The sequence below is a fragment of the Phoxinus phoxinus genome (genome assembly GCF_949152265.1).
Source record: "Phoxinus phoxinus genome assembly, chromosome: 25".
NCBI lineage: Eukaryota > Metazoa > Chordata > Actinopteri > Cypriniformes > Leuciscidae > Phoxinus > Phoxinus phoxinus.
In genome coordinates, this window is record NC_136900.1 from 18516095 (window position 1) to 18538594 (window position 22500).

At 39.7% G+C, this 22500-nt stretch overlaps 2 protein-coding genes across 4 annotated transcripts in view; one reads left to right on the plus strand and one right to left on the minus strand.

The window, feature by feature from the left end:
* The window catches only part of etfbkmt (electron transfer flavoprotein subunit beta lysine methyltransferase), a 325550-nt gene that overhangs the window by 45034 nt on the left and 258016 nt on the right, over window positions 1-22500 (plus strand). The gene's annotated exons all lie outside the window — the stretch shown is intronic.
* Window positions 6003-20958, minus strand: brd1b (bromodomain containing 1b). 3 transcript variants are annotated; one of them, XM_079603249.1, is made up of 13 exons: window positions 20527-20943; window positions 16743-18107; window positions 15898-16054; window positions 15683-15814; window positions 15400-15528; window positions 14647-14959; window positions 14279-14539; window positions 12613-13089; window positions 12403-12532; window positions 11652-11782; window positions 9674-9783; window positions 9179-9333; window positions 6003-7426 (listed from the first exon to the last, which is right to left on the minus strand). In XM_079603249.1, the coding sequence occupies exons 2-13, from the start codon at window positions 18086-18088 to the stop codon at window positions 7273-7275; spliced, it is 3495 nt and encodes a 1164-aa protein (XP_079459375.1). In that variant the 5' UTR covers window positions 18089-18107; window positions 20527-20943; the 3' UTR covers window positions 6003-7272. The 3 variants fall into 3 exon arrangements, with proteins under 3 accessions (XP_079459375.1, XP_079459376.1, XP_079459377.1); XM_079603250.1 differs by lacking the exon at window positions 9674-9783 and having other exon boundaries at window positions 20527-20958; XM_079603251.1 differs by lacking the exons at window positions 9674-9783; window positions 20527-20943 and adding an exon at window positions 18991-19125.

Genomic DNA, 22500 nt, shown 5'->3' on the forward strand with positions numbered 1-22500 from the left:
ATAAGCTGTGCATTTATGTTAGACTCATGTTTATGATGGATCCAATCCAGGCTGTTTAAACGGAGTTTCCCTGATATAGAGGCAGTTATTTTGCAAACTGGTATGTTTGCAGATGATATGCCAAACCACACTAGTAGAAAACGCAAACAGGGATAAACAGAGGCACAGAACGTGTGGGACAAATGAAGAAGAGAAACAGAAAGAGAGATTGCACAGCATGCTTGTTGGTTGACAAGCCAGACATCTCTGGAACAGGTAGTGCTGATCCGGAATAAAAGAGCTCCTTAATCTGCTTTACAACCGACAATGCTGACCTTGCAAGAAGATTATTAAAGTTTGGAAGAGATCTTTTACAATCACATTCTGTCAGAGCTTAACCGCTTTTGCTAGGTGGGGGTCCTGCCGGGCCATCCGGAGTACGACCATCATCAACGCCGTGTTCGGTTCAAGAGCTCCATCTAGTGATTTAGTGCTTAAATTGATGGCAAATTCAATGATGCATGGGAGACCCCAAGGCCATTTTTATAGCTTGAAAAATATACTTAACTTAAAAGTGTGCTTGACACTTTTTCCCACCGTATGACAAAAAGTAAACAAAATTGATACTTGATAACACAATTCCATATGTGAAAAATAGGCCTATGTTAGGGGGCCTCAGAAACACCAGATATGAAACCACAATGAATGCAATTCATTTTTCCAGTAAAATACTCTGATTAATATTCACATTGTAGCAGCTCACTCCTGCCAAGTGCTTATTTTATTGTATTTTTTCATATATAGGCTAGTTTACTTGCATCAAATTGGCCTGGAACAACAAAATTGAAGGGGGAAAAAAATGCTAAAAAGCCATAAAAATAATTTTACTTTAAATAAACGAAAAGTGAAGTTTTTTTCATATTTCAACATTTCTCATTTAGCTTAACTTAATGTATTAAATAACACACACACACTGTCACTAAGCAATTGTTTAACATTTACCTTAGATTCAACAAACACGGTGAGTAATGTCTTCTCCTGTTATTGTCACCTGCACTTCATGTCACATGTTTACCATAGCCTTCTCTGTCGGCAATATAGGATTTATATGTGATAAATGCAAGGAGACAGTCAGGCTGACAGAGAAGATTTCAGAACTAGAGACACGCATCCAAACTTTAATCGAGAATAGTAAGAAGAGTGCTAGAGCTTTAGATACTATTTTGGATGCGCCTAGCCTAGTGAACTCTTTACATGAGTCGGTTCCGGCTGAAGTAGAGCCCGTGCAGCAGGGCAGATGGGTGACAGTGAGGGATCGCTCTAGTCGCGGATCAAAAAACCACTTTTCCGTTCCGATAACAAATCGATTTGCCCCGCTCAGTGAAACACCCACTGAGAATTATTCTGATTGTGCCCTAGTTATTGGCGATTCTATTACACGGAACGTGAAAATAGAGACACCAGCCACCATAGTCACATGTTTGCCGGGAGCCAGAGCGCCTGACATCAAAGCAAATTTGAAAGTGCTGGCTAATGCTAAACGTAAATTCTCTAAGATTATTATTCACGTCGGCACTAATGATGTTCGACTCCGCCAGTCGGAGATCACCAAAATTAATATTAAAGAGGTGTGTGAACTTGCAAGTACGATGTCAAGCACTGTAATTTGCTCTGGCCCCCTTCCTGTTCGCCGGAGTGATGAGATAGTTAGTAGATTGTGTTCACTCCATGGCTGGCTGTCTGGGTGGTGTCCACGAAATAATATAGAATTCATAGACAATTGGAAAAGTTTTTGGGGCAAACCTGACCTGTTGAAAAGAGATGGTATTCATCCCTCCTGGGATGGTGCTGCTCTTCTCTCTAGTAATTTGGCTCATAGTCTTAGAGCTAAAACATGACAATCTGGGCCTCAGGTCAGGAAGCAGACAGACTGGCTTAACCGACCGTCTGCTAGCGGCCTCACGTCACCAAGGTCAGATAAATCCCATCACATAGAGCCTCTTTCACCTAGATATCATCATATAGAGACTGTGTCTGTTCCCCGAACTTGGAAATCAAAAATACGTTCAAACCCATCTAAGGTTAAAAATTTAATTGATCTTCAACAAATAAAAAATAGATATAATACAAATGAGCAAATGATAAAGCTTGGGTTGCTGAATATTCGATCTCTTACTTCAAAAGCGCTAATAGTTAATGATATGATTACAGATTATAACCTAGATGTGCTGTGTTTAACAGAAACCTGGCTAAAACCAAACGATTACATTGCTTTAAATGAGTCAACCCCACAAGATTACGGTTATAAACATGAACCTCGTCTGAAACGCAAAGGAGGAGGTGTTGCTGTAATTTATAGTAATATTTTCAAAACCACTAAGAAATCTAGTTGTAAATATAATTCTTTTGAAGTGTTGGTGCTTAATGTAAAAATATATAGTGTAAACGATAAATCACGTTTGAAAATTCTGCTGGCTACTGTATACAGGCCACCAGGGTACCATACAGACTTTATCAAAGAATTTGCGGACTTTCTATCAGAATTAGTATTGGCTGCAGATAAAGTACTAATTGTTGGTGACTTTAATATACACATAGATAATGAAAAAGATGCATTGGGATTGGCATTTAAAGACATTATAAACTCAATTGGAGTTAGACAACACGTGTCAGGACCGACTCATTGTCGTAATCATACTCTAGACCTAATACTATCACATGGAATAGATGTTGATGCCGTTGAAATACTGCAACAGAGCGATGACATCTCAGATCACTATCTAGTCTCGTGTAAATTACATTTAGCCAAGGCTGCAAAGCCGACTCCGTGTTATAAATATGTTAGACCGATTACTTCTGCTACTAAAGATTGCTTTATCAATAATCTTCCTAATCAGTTTCATCATCTCAGCATCCCGGATAGCTTAGAAGAACTTGATATTGCAACAGAAACTTTTAACTCTCTCTTTTCCAGCACTTTAGACACAGTTGCTCCGCTGCGCTTAAAGAAGATTAAAGAACATAGTCCAACGCCGTGGCACAACGAGCACACTCAGGCCCTTAAGAGAGCAGCCAGAAAAATGGAGCGCAACTGGAAGAAAACAAAACTAGAGGTGTTTCGGATTTCATGGAAGGAGAGCTCGATTGCTTACAGAGAGGCTTTAAAAGCTGCTAGATCTGCTTATTTTTCAACCCTATTAGAAGAAAATAAACATAATCCTAGGTATTTATTTGAAACAGTGGCTAAACTAACGAAAAAGAAAGCTTCAAGCCCAGAAGCTTCCAAGAAACACAGCAGTAATGACTTTATGAACTTCTTCACTTATAAGATCGATAATATCAGGGACAAAATTATAACTATGCAACCGTCTAATACAGTATCGCATCAGGAAGTGCATTGTAGTCTCCCTGAGGGAAAATTTGATTCATTCATTGCTATAGGAGAGGAAGAATTTTGCAAACTCGTCAAATCATCTAAATCCACAACGTGCATGTTAGACCCTATACCGACTAAGCTGCTGAAAGAGATGCTTCCAGATGTCATAGATCCTCTTCTTAATATCATTAATTCATCTTTGTCTCTAGGATACGTACCAAAAACCTTTAAGCTAGCTATGATTAAACCGCTTGTTAAAAAACAGCAACTTGATCCTACAAAATTAGTCAATTACAGGCCGATCTCTAATCTGCCATTTCTGTCAAAGATATTAGAAAAAGCAGTATCCTCACAACTGTGTTCCTTTCTTGAAAGAAATGATATCTGCGAGGATTTTCAGTCCGGATTTAGACCGTACCATAGTACCGAGACAGCTCTCGTTAGAGTCACAAATGATTTGCTCTTATCATCCGATCGTGGTTGTATCTCTCTATTAGTATTACTGGATCTTAGTGCTGCATTTGACACCATTGACCACAACATCCTTTTAAATAGACTCGAACATTATGTTGGCATTAGTGGAATTGCACTAGCATGGTTTAAATCATACTTATCTGACCGTTATCAGTTTGTAGCAGTAAATGAAGAGATGTCTTATCAATCACAAGTTCAGTATGGCGTACCACAAGGCTCAGTACTAGGACCGCTGCTGTTCACTCTGTATATGCTACCATTAGGAGATATCATTAGGAAACATGGAATTAGATTTCACTGTTATGCCGACGATACTCAGCTGTATATTTCTTCAAAACCTAACGAAACCTACCAATTCACAAAATTAACGGAATGCATAGCTGATATAAAAAATTGGATGACTAGTAATTTCCTACTACTAAAAACAGAGATTCTAATTATTGGACAAAAAACTTCCACACGTAATAACCTAGAGTACTGTCTAACACTTGATGGCTGCTCTGTTAAGTCTTCGTCGTCGGTTAGGAACCTGGGTGTGCTCTTTGATACCAATCTTTCATTTGAAAGTCATGTGTCTAGTATCTGTAAAACCGCTTTCTTCCATCTTAAAAATATATCTAAATTACGTCATATGCTCTCAATGAATAATGCAGAACAATTAGTTAATGCGTTCATGACCTCAAGGCTAGATTATTGTAATGCTCTACTGGGTGGCTGCCCTGCACGCTTAATAAACAAACTACAGCTAGTTCAAAACGCAGCAGCTCGAGTTCTTACTAGAACCAGGATGTATGACCATATTAGCCCCGTTCTGTCAACACTGTATTGGCTGCCTATTAAACATCGTATAAATTTTAAAATATTGCTGATCACTTACAAAGCACTAAATGGTTTAGCTCCACAGTACTTGAGCGAGCTCTTAACGCATTATAGTCCTTCACGTCTACTGCGATCTCAAAATTCCGGCCAGTTAATAATACCTAGAATATCAAAATCGACTGCTGGCGGTAGATCCTTTTCCTACTTAGCACCAAAACTTTGGAACAGTCTTCCTACCATTGTCCGGGAAGCAGACACACTCTGTCAGTTCAAATCTAGACTAAAAACACATCTCTTCGGCCTAGCATACACATAACACATTATAGACTTATATAATTAGGCTGCATAGTTTAGAACAGCCGGGACCGGGAACACTTCCCGTAAATCCTGATGTACTTGGTACATCATAATAAGGATGGCGTCTACACTAATATTAGTCTCTCTGTCTATCCCGAGGTTTACTGCTGTCCACCGGAACCAGGCCGTATCCAGATCTGATGAAGGACCAGCGCCAGGACACGACGACGACGCCGCTGACCTGAAGTGTCAACCAGTCTCTCCTCCTCTCCACTCCGACTTCAACCAACCGGAACTGGACAAATACTCTGATTCATTCTGAACTTATACACTGTTCACTCATTGGCCAGAGGAGAACTGGCCCCCGACTGAGCCTGGGTTCTCCCAAGGTTTTTTTTCTCCATTCTGTCCCTGATGGAGTTTTGGTTCCTTGCCGCTGTTGCCTTACCTTCTGGCTTGCTTAGTTGGGGACATTTAATATTCAACAATATTATAGATCTGCCTTAAAGGTGGATGATGATGAAATTGTTTTTTTTTGTATTATTTTCATGTTATCACTGTGAAGCTGCTTTGATACAATCTGTATTGTAAAAAGCGCTATATAAATAAAGATGACTTGACTTGACTTGACAAAGTTGTCACAGATGTTTTGCTTTGTCATTACAGTTTATGGAGAGTAGATGTGGAAAAAAAGTATTAAAGTAATTTAAAATAGTTCAAGATAAGGCAACATATATATATATATATTGTGTGTGTGGGACCAAAAACAATGTACTAACATTCTCTAATGAAACAAACAATATAAAGCATAAACTCAAAATATTAATAACATATTTAATACTAAAGTAACACCACTTTGTAGTTAAAAAAAGTTCTTAAATTATTAAAAGAATTAAAGAAAAATAATTGTTTCATTTCAAAATGTACTATAATTTACACATTTGGGCCCCAAACATAAGTCAACAAAGTAGACAATTTTAAACAGAACATTGCAGTTGATGTTACCTTCAGTAATGTTAAGAAATCAACTATAAAAAAGACAAACCGCAGCACAATATCATTTTTTTTGTGTTTATTTTTCAGTGTACTTAAAAAATACTGGATCTCGCCAGCACTCACTATCATTGGCTATAATGTGATCCTCCCAGAGAAAAGAAACAAGAGTACCGGTCAATACAAGACATTCATAAGAAAAAAAAAAGAAGTGTTTTTAACCCAGAATGCTACCCAGAATCCATACTGGAGAGAGACACAGTTAAACAGTCACAACAGATGGTTATGATTAAAACACCCACACACAAAGCAAAAATAGGCAAACACAGCTTCCACCAAAATATGCCTACTCCAAATATAAAGTTTTGCATACTTTTCTTTGTCCTAATACAACACCTTTGTACAGGCACATCTTTATTCAGACCTACAATACAGTTCCCGAGAGCACAGTAAAATAAAAAGCAACAAATTGGGGGATTTTTTTCTTCTTCATACTACCTGCCTGAAACATTCACACAAACTAATATGAAAAATAGGGAAAAAACATTCCGAAAAAAAAAAACTGGGCAGCAAAATATTTGGTTTTGCATGAGTGATGCACTTCTGGCTTTCATCGCTACTGTTGTTTCCTCTTCTCCAAATTTTTTTTTTTTAACCACTCTAAAGTATTACATGTATATAATTTCTTAGCTTTATATAAATATTTACAAACATCACATAGTTGTGTCCCATAAGAATATTTTTATATAAAAAAGTAGATAACATGTTAATGCCAAGGAGGAGAAGCTTGCATTGACATTACAATAACTTAACCGTTAAAAAATAAAGAAAAACAACAAAAGTTTGATACAGTAAGTGCGTCAGCCCCTTCCAAAAGTCTCTAGTATGGAAAAATCAAGGCTTTGCACGTGATGTAGCACCAGATGGGTTCGCACCTCAGCGCGGTTGAGATAATTACCTTGGAGTAGAAAACTTCCAGGAGGTCATGTGCGGTACAAACCAAAACAAAACAAAAACAATAAATTAGTGTTGGATAATTTAGGATGACGTTATTTACAGCCAGAGTTAAACACGAGGTGTATCGTGGATGGTGATGGAAGTGTAAAGGAAAGTAGATGGCAGTGTGAGAGTTCACAGCAGTCTTGCAGCACATTACAGGAGAGTGAAGGCGCTCTCACATTCATAGGTTGAGAAACTCGCCGGCTCCTAACAGAATTGGGAGGGAGGGGCTCGGTAAACACGGCCAGTCGGATACGGGAGCGTAGCGTCGGGTAAACGTGGGGCTTGATGAGACCCTCCAATATCCCCCCCCCCCTGAACGGGGGTCCAGCGCCTCAGTCCGGGACAAGGCTCAAGTGGTTCATGGCACGGTTGAAGGCGCTTTGCACAGCTTTACGGATGCCTGACGTTCTGCCCTCCAACATTTTGCTTTTGTCTAAGGTCTCGTCGATTCCGAATGGTACCATCTTGGATTTAGGAAGCCATTGCCTGATGGAGATTAAAGAGTTCAGAGTTATTATAAAAAGACAGCAGAAGCAGAACTTTTAAACGCAACACTGTGTCCCAACCAGTTCATTCTCTGTCCACACTGAAACGGACACCCAACACAACACTACAGAAACAGACGGTTGGATAAGAAAGGCGTTTTAAAACGTTTCAATGGCGCATACTCCTAAATATGATGATTCCTTGTGATAAACCCCCTTACTAACACAAAGGTAATTGTATATTTTCATGTATTAAGACCCTTTTAAAAGGTACAATAAGTAAGATTTTTGCAATAGAATATTCAAAAACCACTTACATTATCCCAAAAGTTCCCAAGGATTTGTAAATCCAGATAAATTCCAGTTTTAAATAATGGCTTGTCCCTTCTCATTGTCGCATATTAATGACGTAATATCCGCGCTGTCCTAAGTTTCCGTTTGTAGAAACCATAGGACAGGTTCCTTATTAGCTGCCGTTTCAATGGGTCGCTATAGGTAACTCGCTAATGAGGAACCTATGTATATATATTTCTATGATACAATATCTTCACGTATGAATCAATAATATTGGCGTGGAGTTTTCGAGATGGAGAGAGCTCCGCGACAAACTTGGGACTTGATCTGTTCAGTCTGCTCTCGCATGTGTTTTAGGAGACAGGTAAACCAATATTACTTATTGTACAGTTATATTGCACTTTGTTTGAACTTCAGTAATTTTTTTAATTCAGTCTGGTGACTAAGTCTATGTTAGTCAAATTAAATACAGTAGGCTATGTGTTGCACAAAAATATTTAGCCATTACTTGCAAATGCTGTGGTTTTGTTCAAATGTACTTTTAGTACGATTGTTTTTAATGTGTAAAACTGCGCAGCATTAACCCACCAAATCATTTGACAAATAGTCACATTAGTAACAGGCTAATGTAGCATTACATTTCACGTTCCTTGCAGCCAATTCGTTATGATGGCATAAAATAGTATAATCAAACGTACAGGTAATATAAAAACTAATTTATTCGCTGATATATCATTTATATGATTCGTGAATTCCATACATCTCTGGATGGTGAAAACGGCATCTCCCATCGTTCCACTCTCCTTCATAACGTCATCAAGCTTCGTCTTTGTTATTGTTTTGAAAATGCAACCTCTGGCGGCGAAAAACTTACAGATTGTACCTTTAAAATGAAAAAAAAAAATACTTTTGTATTTTTGTCAAATTGTTCATTTTTAAATGTATAGTTATTTTAAAATTTAATTATTAGCCCCTTTCACACATATAGTCTTTACAGGTAAATTACCGGTAACAGATCATGTGTGAACAGGACCTTTACAAATATACCGGTAAATTGGTTCCGGCAATTTACCAGTAAGGGAAGTTGTAACATTACCAGTAAATAACCGGTATATGTGCTGTGTGAACGCAGAATGAAGATTAGCAGTATTTTGCACGTATTTATACACCTAGTACTAGACTAACATTAAATCGGGGAGGGGGATATTATATATATATATATATATATATATATATATATATATATATATATATATATATAGAATGCCAGTTAATTGAACAAAATACTTTTAATCTTATTTAAATGAGACATACCAAATTCAGTATGTGTTAAAATAGTTACCATGTTAAGTTTGACTGCCCTAAAAATACATTTAATGAAATCCCATCCCGCCAGGACAGCTGGTGTTAGACACATTTCACTATATATAAACGCTTCTCTCAAAGAAAGACTTCTCACCAGTTGCGTCTGCTGTCGAAGAAGCGGACGAGGAAGAGTTTCTCCTTGGACCTGTACTGCATCAGCTCTCCGACCCTGAGCACGTCCCGTGGAGGGGTGGGAATGTACTCGTCGTTGAGATGGCAACCCGCCCGAGGCATCTGAGGATCTATGATCTACAGGTGGGCAGAGAGGCCATCAAAAACAGTAATCTTTGAACGTGCATTTCGAAAGTCCTGGTAACCTGGTAACTGGAGTGTGCCTGTGACCGCTAATGTATAAACTGTTGGAAATGGAAATGGTTGCCACCAAACACAGGAACGCACACACATATACACGCTCACTCACATACACCAAAAAAAAAAAAAAAAAAGTACGCACATGCATATCCTGGTTGTATCACCTGGCAATAATGTTATGGTTGACTGTTGGCCACTGAGGAGGCAGATGCATGAAATAATGAGGAGGAAGAGAAGGAGAACCAGTCTCTGACGGCATGCACACATGCACACTCACCAAGGCAGGATAGGAAGGATATCCACTAAGTTTGGCCCAAACTAGTTTAAGGGGCTCCAGATTTAGTGGTGTAGTGTTAGCAGGCATCCAAATATTGCTGCTGTCAATCTCTATGAAAGTAGGAATAATGGAAAATTATGAGGGGTTCACCTTAAAAAAATGGCGCAGAACACCTCAAGAGCCACGGCAGTATTTAGCCAATCAGCAGCAGTGGATCATTTCTTTAACGAAAGCATGCCGAGCCAATAACCAGACACCATTACGCTTCGAATGCCACTTCCAAAAACAAATTGATTTGTATATTTTTAATTCAAACAGAATTTTAAAAAAATGTGCTGAAGATGGTTTTGGTGTGGTCTGGAAAGGTCAAACATGTCACGTGACTAATGAGCCCACTCAGACTCTGACATGCTTGCGGGTCAGAATGCAGAAGTAAGCCTTCTATTTCTGAGAAAGCACGTGGCAGGCCAAAAGATTTCACTCAGCATATCGATGATAAGCAGTCAAGAAATACTGTTTGGAGTGAAATTATCTTTAAAGGGTTGGTTCATCAAAAAAATACAAAATCCGTCATCCTTTACACACCCTAAGTAGTTCAAAAAGCCCCCACATACTTTCCTTGAACACAAAGACACGTTTTTTTTCTTTTTCTGCTTTTTTCTATGCAAGAACAGGGACTTTCAAGCTACAAAAACGGGATAAAAGCCATCCACATGACCTCTTAAATCATAATAGATTTGCATAAAGAACATGCCGACTTTTAAGTCTCTATTTACTTAAAATCTTCTCCTCTGCCATAGCAGTCAAATCTCATTTGCTTTGTATATATAATTATGCGACACAAAAAAAGGTAATTGGCCAAATCTGAATGTGCAGAAATGCAAACAGTGTTTCAGAGCTACTATTTTAAATGAATATCTACATGAATCAATTTCAGTGTTATGGCTGGTTCACACCAAGTATGATAACCACTAGGTTTTAATAAACATTTTAATCAGGGATGTCCGGTATTTACGTTAACTGATATTTTACATATATATATATATATAAAATGAAATACTGATATCGTGTTAATGCTACACATACGATGATCTCGTAAATAGTGCGAGTATCTCTCTGGTGACATAAAATAAACAAGTTAAAGATGAATCTGACCTTACTTTTCAAAATTAGAAATATATAGAATACATTTATTGTGATACTATTATAATCAATTCATGATTCTTCACTACTGTAATCGTGTAGAGAAAGCCTGAATTCATGACAGCCCTAGTTCTACTACTACACAGGAGAACGATATAATTGGAATCACTTTCAGAACAATTTTGTCCAGCTTATGAACGATAAAAACACTGACAGCCAATCAGAATTTAGAAACCACCCGACTTTAAAGAGCTTGAAAATTTAAAGCGCCAAACGACAAAACTGCAGAGTGCGCTTAAAATGAATTAAAATTGTGTGAAAAGGTTAGTGTGTGTTGGTGTGAATGCTAATATAATCATAATATCGTGAGCTTGAGATCACTATACAGTTTCACTGTATGGGAAAGAAAGAAGTAAATCAACATTTCACGTGTTTTAGAGAGAAAAGAATGATTTGGAAAGACATGAGGGTGAGTAAATGATGACAGGATTTTCGTTTTCAGATGAGCCGTCCCATCAAGCGCCATGTTAAAGAGCAAACGTAAGCAGCAACTACCCAGAGGGACAGGATAAGCCGTGATGATTATTAAAACATGAGGGTTTCAACATGCAGACACTACGGCAGTAGGCAGAGGTCTTTATAGTGTTAGACAAAGCCATGAAAAGCAGGTCAGTGGCAAAAGCAAGCAAGAGGAAGAACAGCGAGCTTCCACAGAGCTGACGGGACACCAATGCAGCTGCCAGAACTGGGTCTGACCCATTTCTCAGAACTGAAGGATGGGGCTGGTGTACAATCCCACATACCCGTTCACGCCTGCAAAAAGCTGGATGCTCACCTGCTGCCAGCTTGTTGGCTTTGGAAATGTTCCCCGGTTCCACGCAATTGACCAGCTCTTTTTTATCATCCGTCGTATTTCGTCTCGTCATCGCCAGCTTCCCTTTCCCGCTCTTTGTGCGAGTTACATCGCTAAAAGAGATGGGGGGGAAAAAGGGCGTTCAAAGAGGATCTATTATGCTTTTCACATTTTTAGTGTGTAATGTTGCTGTTTGAGCATGAAAAAGGTCTGCAAAGTTACAAATCACATAGTCACTCCAAAGGGAGTTGTTCTCTATATCAGTGTGCACTGTTTCTGAACTTCCTGAAACGTCTTGAATTTTCTTCTGGGAATGAACACATCACAATAATTCTAATTCAAATAATTTCCACCCAAGGATTATAAAAAATAAAAAAAAAGGGCAGAGGCCTGGTTGAGTTGCATTAGTACTGCATAGAAACTTGTTATGGGAAGCGCTGTGACATTTCCCAAACACGCTTAAAGAGGTTTACCCATCACAACACCGTGTTCCTGCCGACCAATAAGAGCCAATTGCACTTTTTGAAAAAGGGGGGCTTCATAGAGACCAGAACGTTACTGAAAGACTAAGAAGAGAGGTGCAGCAGAAATGTTTTCAAAAAAGTTTTGAAAACTGTTGGAAACCGAAAACAAAATCAAGACTTTGTAAAAGGGGCATACTATGGCCTTTCTTATTTATTACGACATTGCATAGTACGCATTTAGAAATTGTATTTTATGTACTCGTTCCCACCTTGTGTTTTCCTGTACGCTCCCGCTTCCGCTGGAAGAGATGCTGGACTCTGAAGCACAGCGGCGGCGAGGCTCTGGCGTTCGATTCACAGGAAGCCCTTTCTTTGGCTCCGAAAACCCATTAGACAAGCCTGCAGATACAAAACATTGTCTAAAATACACCCAGGCAATGGTACCATGTTACTCGAGATTAAAAGTGTAAGCCGTTTACCAGTATCCAAGCGTTTGATCGGACACTCTTCCTCGTTGTCATCCTGACTGTCTCCACTCGCACTGCGCGTCCGCTTCCTGCGCTGGAGAAGGGTTTCGAGCCGAGGGATGACCACCGACAAGAACGTCTTAGTGCCCAGCTGAGGGCAGTCAATTGAGGATTCACTGGTGTTCGACGGCTTCTGTGGACTCTTTGACTTTCGGAACAGCACAGCCGTTCGCCGGTTGACCATATTCGCTGGTTCAGTTAGAGTGGAGGTAGCGACCATAACGTTATTTTCAGAGGGCAGAATGTCAGGGGAGAGACCGTTAAGAAGTGAGGTAGAGAACGTCTCCCTGTCAAATTTGACCTTTTTCGGGCACTTTTCCGGGTTGGGCTCCATGGGTCTCAGTGTCGGAGGTTCACAGGGACTGTCTGAGTTTTTCAGGAGTGGCACAGAGTCCGAAGGCTCAAGTTTTGGAGGTAATGACTTGTCACCTGTAATGATAGATCAAATATTTAGTACAAACTCATTTTGAAAAGTAACAGTTCTTAAAGGCTTTTAACCAGCTATTAAGGAAGATAGTTAAAATCATGCCTTCAAAGTAACTTTTTAATTTAAACAGAAATTACTTTTTTAATTAAAAAAGTTCAAATTATTATGCTATTATTATAACGTGTAAATTAAAAGCATACAATTTTTCTTTCCTTTTTTAACACCATGCCAGCTTCTACGACTATATTCAAAGCGAGAGTCAGGTTTAGTTATACAAAAATAAAACTAAAGGCATTTAAGATACATTTTTTTCTAAAAACAACCTTAAGACTAAACTTGGGTTTACTTGGTTAAAACCTTTTCAAAAGTATCATCAGAATAAACATTTCTCAAAGGGGTAGAAGTAGTATTACAGTCCAGCAAAATATGTTTAATTGACAGTGGAACCTGACAAGATTACATTTTGGTGAATTATCTTCTAATAGTAAAAATGTGTGCAAGTCTCGAGGGTCCTATCCAACATCATGTGTAAAATGACTCGATCCCAGCGTTTATTAAAAGAGAATATATGTTTTGTCCCAACAACAAGATTTATTTCATGTAACTTCTTGTTTAAGCACTGACATGATTTTGAATCAGTTATTTTAAAAATCCTGTTCATCTCAATGAACTTCAATGCCACTAATAGAGCATTTGCCTCTGCAGTGAAAACTGAACTTTGGTCAGGGATGCGTATACCCTGATGCGGTTCATTTGTTGCAAAAGCTGCTGCCACTTGATTTCCAGATCTAGATACATCTGTGTATATTGGGGTATGTTGTGTGAACAGCTCTTATGTCCAAATATTGCTGGTGATAATCAATCGGATGAGTTTTTGATTTCTTGCTAAATCCAGAGAGATTTGGTAGTTTTTGAGATCTCATGGCAGAATTCTGCAAAAATGTGTCTGTTCCAAAATATTTAAATCCACTTTCAGATTCTCTAGACGGATTTTAATGAGTAGATCAAATGGAAGGATTTTAGTTTTCTTTCATATATTATTGTATGCTGACAAGGCTGGATTTTAAATGCATAAATTAAACAATATATATATACATTTAGTATTAAAAAAATCTGCACAGTCAAATTATGTGAAGTGGTTTTACTACTACATTTTTTTTTTTTAAATGACGTGATTCAATAGGAGTGCACCTTCTTCCTCAGTAGCTTGTGGTACAAAAAGAGATGCTTTTTCCTCTTCCTTGGGATTATTCTGCTCCAATGAAGGGGGCTCCTTTTTGTGACCCATTTCCATTCGCACATCACTGATGGTCTTTTTGAGCAACTTGAGCCGCTTGCTCCTGGAAGGACATGACTTCATGGCATGGGTTAAATCCAGCATTTCCAACAGCTTTTTCAACTGTTCCTCCTTAGACATGTGCGCGCGATTGCCTGGATTTAACAGTCGGTCAACTGGTACAAAAACAGAATAAAATCTATAATAGTTCACCAATAAACCAAACTCTGTAACTTGCAATTTTAAGTAGTCTAATATAGAAATGTAACTGGTAGGGAATTACCATCATCCCAGGTAAATGATGGAGGTGTCTCTATCTTAGGAGGCTCAGCGAGGTGCATTCCACTGGGGAAGTCAAAACCTATCCGATCTGTGTCCCGCCGTGTCTTCCTGAGGATCGCTCCACCGTGATCTCGCAAACGCACAGCAGCGCGGTAGAAAAAGGTGTCCTTGGCGTTGTACTTCATGCAGTTGTTGATAATGAGGTTGAAGTCATCCTCAAACTCATCTAGGCTCCTATATCCATGGTCGTCAATGCGTTGTCTCATTGTAGAGAAGTCCATGGGCTGTTTGATGTGGTCTAGATAATCAGGAACCTGTACACAAGAGGGAAATCAAACATAGAACAAACCGACTAGCTTTATTTACACTCAAAGAATCTGGAGACACCTGCTCATTCAACATTTTCCCAAATTCTAGAATGACAGTAAAACCATCAAAACTAATATATAGCACAAATTAAGAAAAATTCAATCAAAACCATCATAAGGGTTTTTATACTTTGATGCAAGAGAGCCACAAATATTTTAAAATACTGCTTCAAAGCCTGAAAAATTCTTCTGTGTTTTTATGGTGCAAGGAAGAAAAGTCGTTATACATGCACTATACATTTCACTTCTAAAAAGTAAACTATAAAGCAAAATCAAACTTGTCTGTTTTATGCAATTTTCTCACACCAGGAATCTTCATATAAGAAAAATTTAGAGTTTGATAAGGTCAACATGACTCATAGCCCACAGGAATGAGACAACCTTACCTCTTTGACGTTGACAGGCTGGGAAAAGATTTTAGCTTGGTCTCTCTCCTGAAGCTGATCCAGCACTGCTCGCAGCAGGACAGGAAACGGAGTGAGTTGCATCTCCAAAACCGATTGCTGCAACTTCATCTGTAGAAAACCAACCAAAATATGGTGAAAATTATATTAACTTTGTCAAGAACATCAGGAATCTCAAAAGTACCAGTACTTTGATATTATAAATTATCAATAAATATCTTTCTCTTCCATCTGGCATTACAAGATCTGAAAATGATGATTGTACCTCCTCTCTCTTTAGCTTCTCTCTCTTGCGGATGAGCTCCAGCAGTAAGCGAGCGCGCTCCAGGTCATGCCGTAAACGGTGCCAGTCCTTTAACTGCTCCGTCAGAGCTTGACGGTCCTCGACTTTTGGTGCCTGTCATTCAAAAACAAATCCTCTTTCATATTCATATGCATATGACCTGGGCTGTCAACCACTCCTGTCCGAGAGAGTCTCACCTGTTCTGGTTCTTTTTGCGGCTGTATGGCAGTCTGCAGGCGCCTTATTAGCGGGACGCCATTCCTCGACTGCCTCTTGAGCATCCAGTAACTGAGAACCCGTTCCACAAACACTTTCTTCTTCTGGACAGAAACTTGATTGAGGATTGTGTTGAAACTAGAAGGAAGGAGATCCACAAGTCAAACGTAAGGAAATCACAGAGAATCAAAACTAGGGCTGCACGATATATATTGACATAAAATCTATTTCGCAATATGGCTTAGTGCAATTGAGAAATCATGCAGACTGCGATTAAATTACATATATAGCCTATACGCTACCGGCTCCAGAGTGGCACTGCTCATCCACACACATGCAAAGTGTCGAGTTTAACTCTGAAAGGGGTAGCGCATAAACCCACTTAAAAGCTCAATGGTTTAGCATTTGAAAATGATTAAGATGTAAATAATTAGTATAATATTTTTGCAGTTTTACTTTAAAATTAATATTTTTTTTATTTTACAGTTAACATATTATAACATATTTCTTATTTTGTTTAAGATATTATTTAATCACAAAAAAAAAAAAAAATCTATTTTATACCAAATTGTCTTCAGGAGTAAAAAAATAATTTTCCAGCTTTTTAAATTATTTTTATTTTTGCACTCCCTAACAAAATCACCCCACTCATTCTAGAATCCATCTGGTGAACATTACTGTATTTCTTCATATCGTAATACATTTTGCAGAAAAACTTGCATCATAATATCAGTTTTTACAATATTATGCAGCCCTATTCATAACCATTCAAAACAAAGATTCAGCGAATCTTTTCATCAAAACATTTCGTCAAATGCACACCTACCTTTTAGGCGTAATGCTAGGCCCAGAAACCGTCGGAACCACTGCAACTGCCTCAGATTCTGGCTTTTTGTTCTTCTTCTTCTGGCATCCTTTTGCTCTCTCCCTGTGAGCGGCCTTCTGACATAAACCGTTCTTGGGTTTGGAGTCCTCGTATATAGTAAGAGGTCTCCTCACGCAACCGTTTGGGGTATGAGAGCAGCAGTACACCGTTTTCTTCACAGAGAACGTAGTGGCTCCTGATTCGGTGACCTCTTTGATGGGCTCCATCTTCATGTAGAGACCGGCTTTCTGAGCGCAGCTCACATGGAAAGCCGCGTAACAGTTGGCTTTGCTGCACTGAACGCAGGCACCCACTCCTTTCTTCTTACACAGGTAACAGGTGAGTTTCCAGCGAGCTGGAGGAATGTTTGCCACGCCATCAATTGGTTCGATGAAAACCGTATTGGTGAAACCGACTTCCGGGACCCAGATGGCACAGACCACGTGCCCCCACCGATCGTCGTCTGTTCTCTTAAGTGCGCCACCTTTATTCGGACAGAATATGCACTCTGCGAGCTGAGAAGGAGAATTTAAGCAGTGGCGGCAAAGCCAGCGGCCCTCTGGGATATGGGGGACACCGTAACACTCCTGATGCACGGCGAGATTGCACATGTCGCAGAATAGAATTGCGTTACTGTTCTGGCACTCACCGTCCATGCAAATGCAGCAAACGGCATCCTCGTCGATAAGTGGCTGCGGATCTCCTTGGCCCTGGCTCTCGAAGAAAGACTCCTTCTCGAAACGGTCCATGAGGAACTCAAAGAGGTTCTGAGACACCTGGCTGTAGCCGTCGCTCTTCCTCTTCTCGTTGATCAGCTCAAGCCAGGCGTAGTCTTCCTCGTCCATGTCGTATTCCACCTCTTCGTCGAGCTCGTCTAGCGTCTTTTCCACGTAGGTGAAGTATGCAGACGGCCTTCGCGGCACCGCTGGGAGGTTGTACTCAACCAATCGGATCTTTGGCTCCGGGAGCCTGCCCTGAGCTGGCGAACCCTGCACAGTCGTCAAAGCGACGCCCTTCTTCTGCTGGTTGTTTTTGAGCCGCACAGAGCGCACAAGGACCTGTTGTGGCTTCTCTGTGTTCTCCTTGTTGCTGGTGCATTCGCTGATCTCCTGAGCTAAAGGGTCATCGCTGTCGATGACATCCAGTTTGTCGTAAATGCTGAGCCGATGAACGCGCCCGTCGATCTCGAGCTCGACCATGCGCTGAGCCTCTGCGTATGTCAAGGTCTCGCGGTTGCGTGAGGGTTTGATGGGAGAGGGAGGCCTCTGCGGGGTGGCGACACGATTATGTCGAACCTTCTTCCTCATTCTGAATGCCTCAGAGGAACTGAAGCACAAGAAAAGCACACATAAACGTTTAACTGTTTCAAGCCACAATTTGTATCCCCCACAGATTACATTTAATTTTGAATAAAAAAAAAGTTGCCCATAAATCTCTAATTCTAGATTGAATCACAAACATGCTATAAAACCAATCCAACACTGCAACTACACAGTAAAGGCCTGTTCACACCAAGAACAATAACTACAAAGATCTACAATTCTAACAATGAACTATTTTAGCATCCAGAAAAATTTACAATGAGCTGGAAAAATATTGTTCTCAAAGTAATTGCGACAATATGTAGTAGCTCCTCTGAGTAGTTATTGTTAAGGTATGTTCACACACCAAGGGCGCTAAATTAACTTTAAAGTCCACACTGCAAATATAATGATAATAACAGAGGGATGGTCTCATTGGGATCACTTTCAGAAAAAAATTGTTTCCAGCTGATGATGAATAATAGCGGTATTTACAGCCAATCAGAATCCACCGACTTTAAGGAGCTTGAGCATTTAAAAGGCCACACAAGTCCTGAAAAGTGAAGGCAAAACATTTCGATCACCTCCAGGTGGTAAGAGAGAAACTAAATCAAATTAAAAAAAATTTTTCCAAAGATGGTTTGTATCATTTTAGAACCGGCTGATGCAAGTTCAAATGTTACTTTTTTTAAATCAGTGTATCTTTAGTTAGTTATTTGATGCTATAACGGGAGTGTGACGTCACGATTGACAGCTGATATTGACAACTTCTCTGAGCGAAGTACTCACTGAGGCACCAACAGACTTTTGGGGGGATTTTCGGGAGGAGATTGGAGCTATAGCTTTAATTTCTACATTTCCATAACCGTTTATTTCACAACGACATAATGAAGTTTATATATACTAACCGATTCTGCGGGAGTGAGGGTGGGCCTTGATATTGCGGCTCCACTTCACGCTCACTACTGGGCAGACTCGGGTCATGAAACAGTGCAAGATGTCAGCGCCATTGGGACATTGGTGGCTTCGCTTTTCTACAACGAAAGAGAGTAAAGGTGTGTTGTTCATCTTTTTGTACAGTCTATGTTATAGACGTGTTGTCGATTTCTCTATTTTCATAATGAATATTAAAACTTTATGGTAAGTCACATGCTTGGCGTGAACAGGCCTTAATGCTGCCTTCACGTGCTTCATTTATTATCATAAATACGAGTTTCCAAGTGAGAAATTGGACATGAAAACCCTCTCATGTCATATTTACTACTGGGAAACCAAGTTCCCGAGTTGGGCTGCCATAAACTTTAAACATGGCAGAGGTGAGAATGATTGTAACGTTAACAGCTAAGTTACAAGTTGAAGTGCATATTTACATTTACAAATTTCCATTTGAAGCATATTGTCTGTTTAATACACAGCAAAAATAGCATGTATTCGACTGAAATTTCAGATTTGTCAGCAAGCTGACTAGATAGCGCAGCGAATGTTTAACGTTACGTTAACGTTATATTGTTGTCAACGAATGCGATGCTACATTTTATACAAAATAAGCAAGAGTAAATCTGGTGTCATCCATGATTTCAACTTGTAAAAAGCGTCCACGTCCTCCTAATTACAGTTGGACATTTTCCACGTGACTGATGTACAACCTGACCGTTACAAATTATTTATGTTTTGATAGTGTTGCCGTAGAAACAGTTCGAGAACGTAAACATTTCCGAATAGAACGTCACGTGTTGTAATCTCTAGACTTATGACATGGTGAACGCAGCATTGAACGACGAGCCCAAAATCAGGACTTGAGGTGGGAAGTAGGAAATCTCCGATAGCAAGTGAAGGCAGCATTACTGTAAGTATATATCCAATCCGGTATCCATGGCAACTTAAACCCAAGTTTGAAACCGTTGGCATAGAAACAGAAAACGCTTGCGTTTGTGTTGTCAATATGTGCAATTCGCCATCTGACATTGTAAATAATAACGTTACATGTAAAAACGATATTAATGATACAGGAAGCATTTAACGCAACTGCCAATTTAAGACTTAATTTTCTATTTTATTAAAATCCATAACGTTACCTGACTTTTACGCACTGCAATCTGATACATTAACCCGTTTAATTAAGGCATTGGCGTGTAACAACAGATAACAGCCTCGATTTGCATCCAGGCTTTTGTTAGTTTGAGGGGGGCAGGGCAGAACAAGGCCAAACACACTGGACTGGAAAGAAAACACACTCGAACTGAGCAGCAAGGACACACACGGTATACGGCGGCCTGCTGGTGGTTGTGCTAGTGAGCTAATGCTGTTTGGAGAGAACCACCGACATTACTGCAAACATGGCGTCAAACAAAACAAAACAGGCGCTGTAAAATATGAATACACACGCATGTTTCAGGCTGCAAATATATAAATAAACCCAAAAGGACCTTGCGGTTTGTTCTTACCTTCGCCGTCGACGTTAAAGGAAGCTTTAAAGGCAGTACGGCCGAGCTAAAAGCAGCAGCGGTGTGGCCTACTGAGAAGCAGTAGGTTTAATCCGTGCACGAGCCGCGCTACCGTCCACCAGCCGCTTCTCCGTTGTATTCCGATGGTAATATGAGGTATCCGTAACGGTCTGCCGGATCCAAATATAAGCATTTAAAAGCCGGAGTTACATGCTTAAGATAACAGCAGCTCGACCATGCTAACGCGCCTGTTTTCGGTCGTTATTGGGCTGGCCGTATGGACACTATGCTAGCAGGCTAGCTCGCCTCTCTTCCCCCCACAACAATGCGGCTGCAGCTCTCCATCGCCTCACGCACTGCGTCATCGCGCACGGACCGTACGCATAGCGTCATTACGTTCATTGTCAAAACAAGGAAGTGGACACTAGCGCCCCGCCGCTTGTCTTATTTTGGATTAAATGCACAATAAATTGTGTGTTCTGTGTGATTCAAATAGGTCGTTTATTCATTTTAATTCGCTTTAGACTGTACATTGCAAAATAAATACCAAAATTAAATGCCCGTTTACAGAATATACTCGCCTACTATAGATGCATTTTATGTGTGTGTGTGTGTGTGTGTGTGTGTGTGGCTTGGTTTATTATACATTGTGGGAACCGAATGTCCCCACAAGGATAGTAAAACCTGAGATCACCTCCATTGTGGGGACCAGCCATGAGGGGAATGGGTTAATAAACATACTAAATTATATATTTTTGAAAATGTAAAAATGCAGAATGTCTCCTGTGATGGGTAGGTTTAGGGATAGGGGCAGTGTAAGGGGGTAGAATATACAGTTTGTACAGTATAAAAACCATTACGCCTATGGAATGTCCTCACAAGGATAGAAATGAAAAACTGTGTGTGTGTGTGTGTGTGTGTGTGTGTGTGTGTGTGTGTGTGTGTGTGTGTGTGTGTGTGTGTGTTTCTTGCGGTATGCTCAGCTCTAAAATATAGGTTACTATATGGCCAAAAGTATGTGGACATTCCAGTCGAAATCTTTTCAATTAATGAATCAGTGATTGAATAATATCTGAATAAATTATTTAGTAGTGGTTTTGTCTGAGTTCTAATTATTTAAGTGGGAAATAAAATGGATCTATAATCACAAATCATGTGAAAGTCACTTTCCCACAAAAAGTGTGGGAAAATTCTGACCTGAAATTAGTTTCGCTTCCAGTGTAAATTGCTTGATTTATTGAAATAGGCCTATCTATCAGCTGTCAACTTATTATTGGGTTTATCATTACGAGTATGACCTTATATGTTAATGTAAATCCGAGGCTAAAGTTGATTAGTTATCTTGAGTAAACTACTCCAGTCACAATACAGGCACCATACAGAGGTGTCAAGTAACGAAGTACAAATACTTCGTTACATTACTTAAGTAGAAATTTTGGGTATCTATACTTTACTTTACTAATTATTTTTCAGCCGACTTTTTACTTCTACTCCTTACATTTTCACGCAATTATCTGTACTTTCTACTCCTTACATTTTAAAAATAGCCTCGTTACTCCTATTTCATTTCTGCTTGTTTTCATTCGGCTTGTCGTCGTTCAAAAAAATGGCCAATTATACAATAGATCTGAGTCCCGCCTCCTGAACACACATCGCTGAACTGATTGGCTTTGTGTTTTCTTTCTAACTTGTGAGAGGCTGTCCGCGCGGCGCGCTGTTGTTACATTTGGTTACTGTAGATGCGGTAAGCGAGGTAGAAATGAATCAACAGTTTTGTGCTCAAGAATACGGAGCAAATCGCGTCAAATATTGCTTTGGGGACAGCCGTTTTTACAATATTGCCTACTGTATGACAATCGCGGGATAAGTGGCAAACATAATCGTTAGTGTGTGTGTGCGTGCGCGCGTGTGTGTGACGTGTGAGTGAGAGGAGAGAGAGTGTGTGTGTGTGTGTGTGTGTGTGAGAGAGAGAGA

Excerpts from the sequence above, each read along its gene's own strand:
- brd1b (XM_079603249.1), bottom strand. The coding sequence starts at position 18,088 with ATGAGGAAGAAGGTTCGACATAATCGTGTCGCCACCCCGCAGAGGCCT. Across the intron at positions 15,529-15,682 it reads AGAAGCTAAAGAGAGAGGAG|ATGAAGTTGCAGCAATCGGT; the intron begins GTACAATCATCA and ends GGTTTTCTACAG. Across the intron at positions 13,090-14,278 it reads ACAAGCTACTGAGGAAGAAG|GTGACAAGTCATTACCTCCA; the intron begins GTGCACTCCTAT and ends CTATCATTACAG.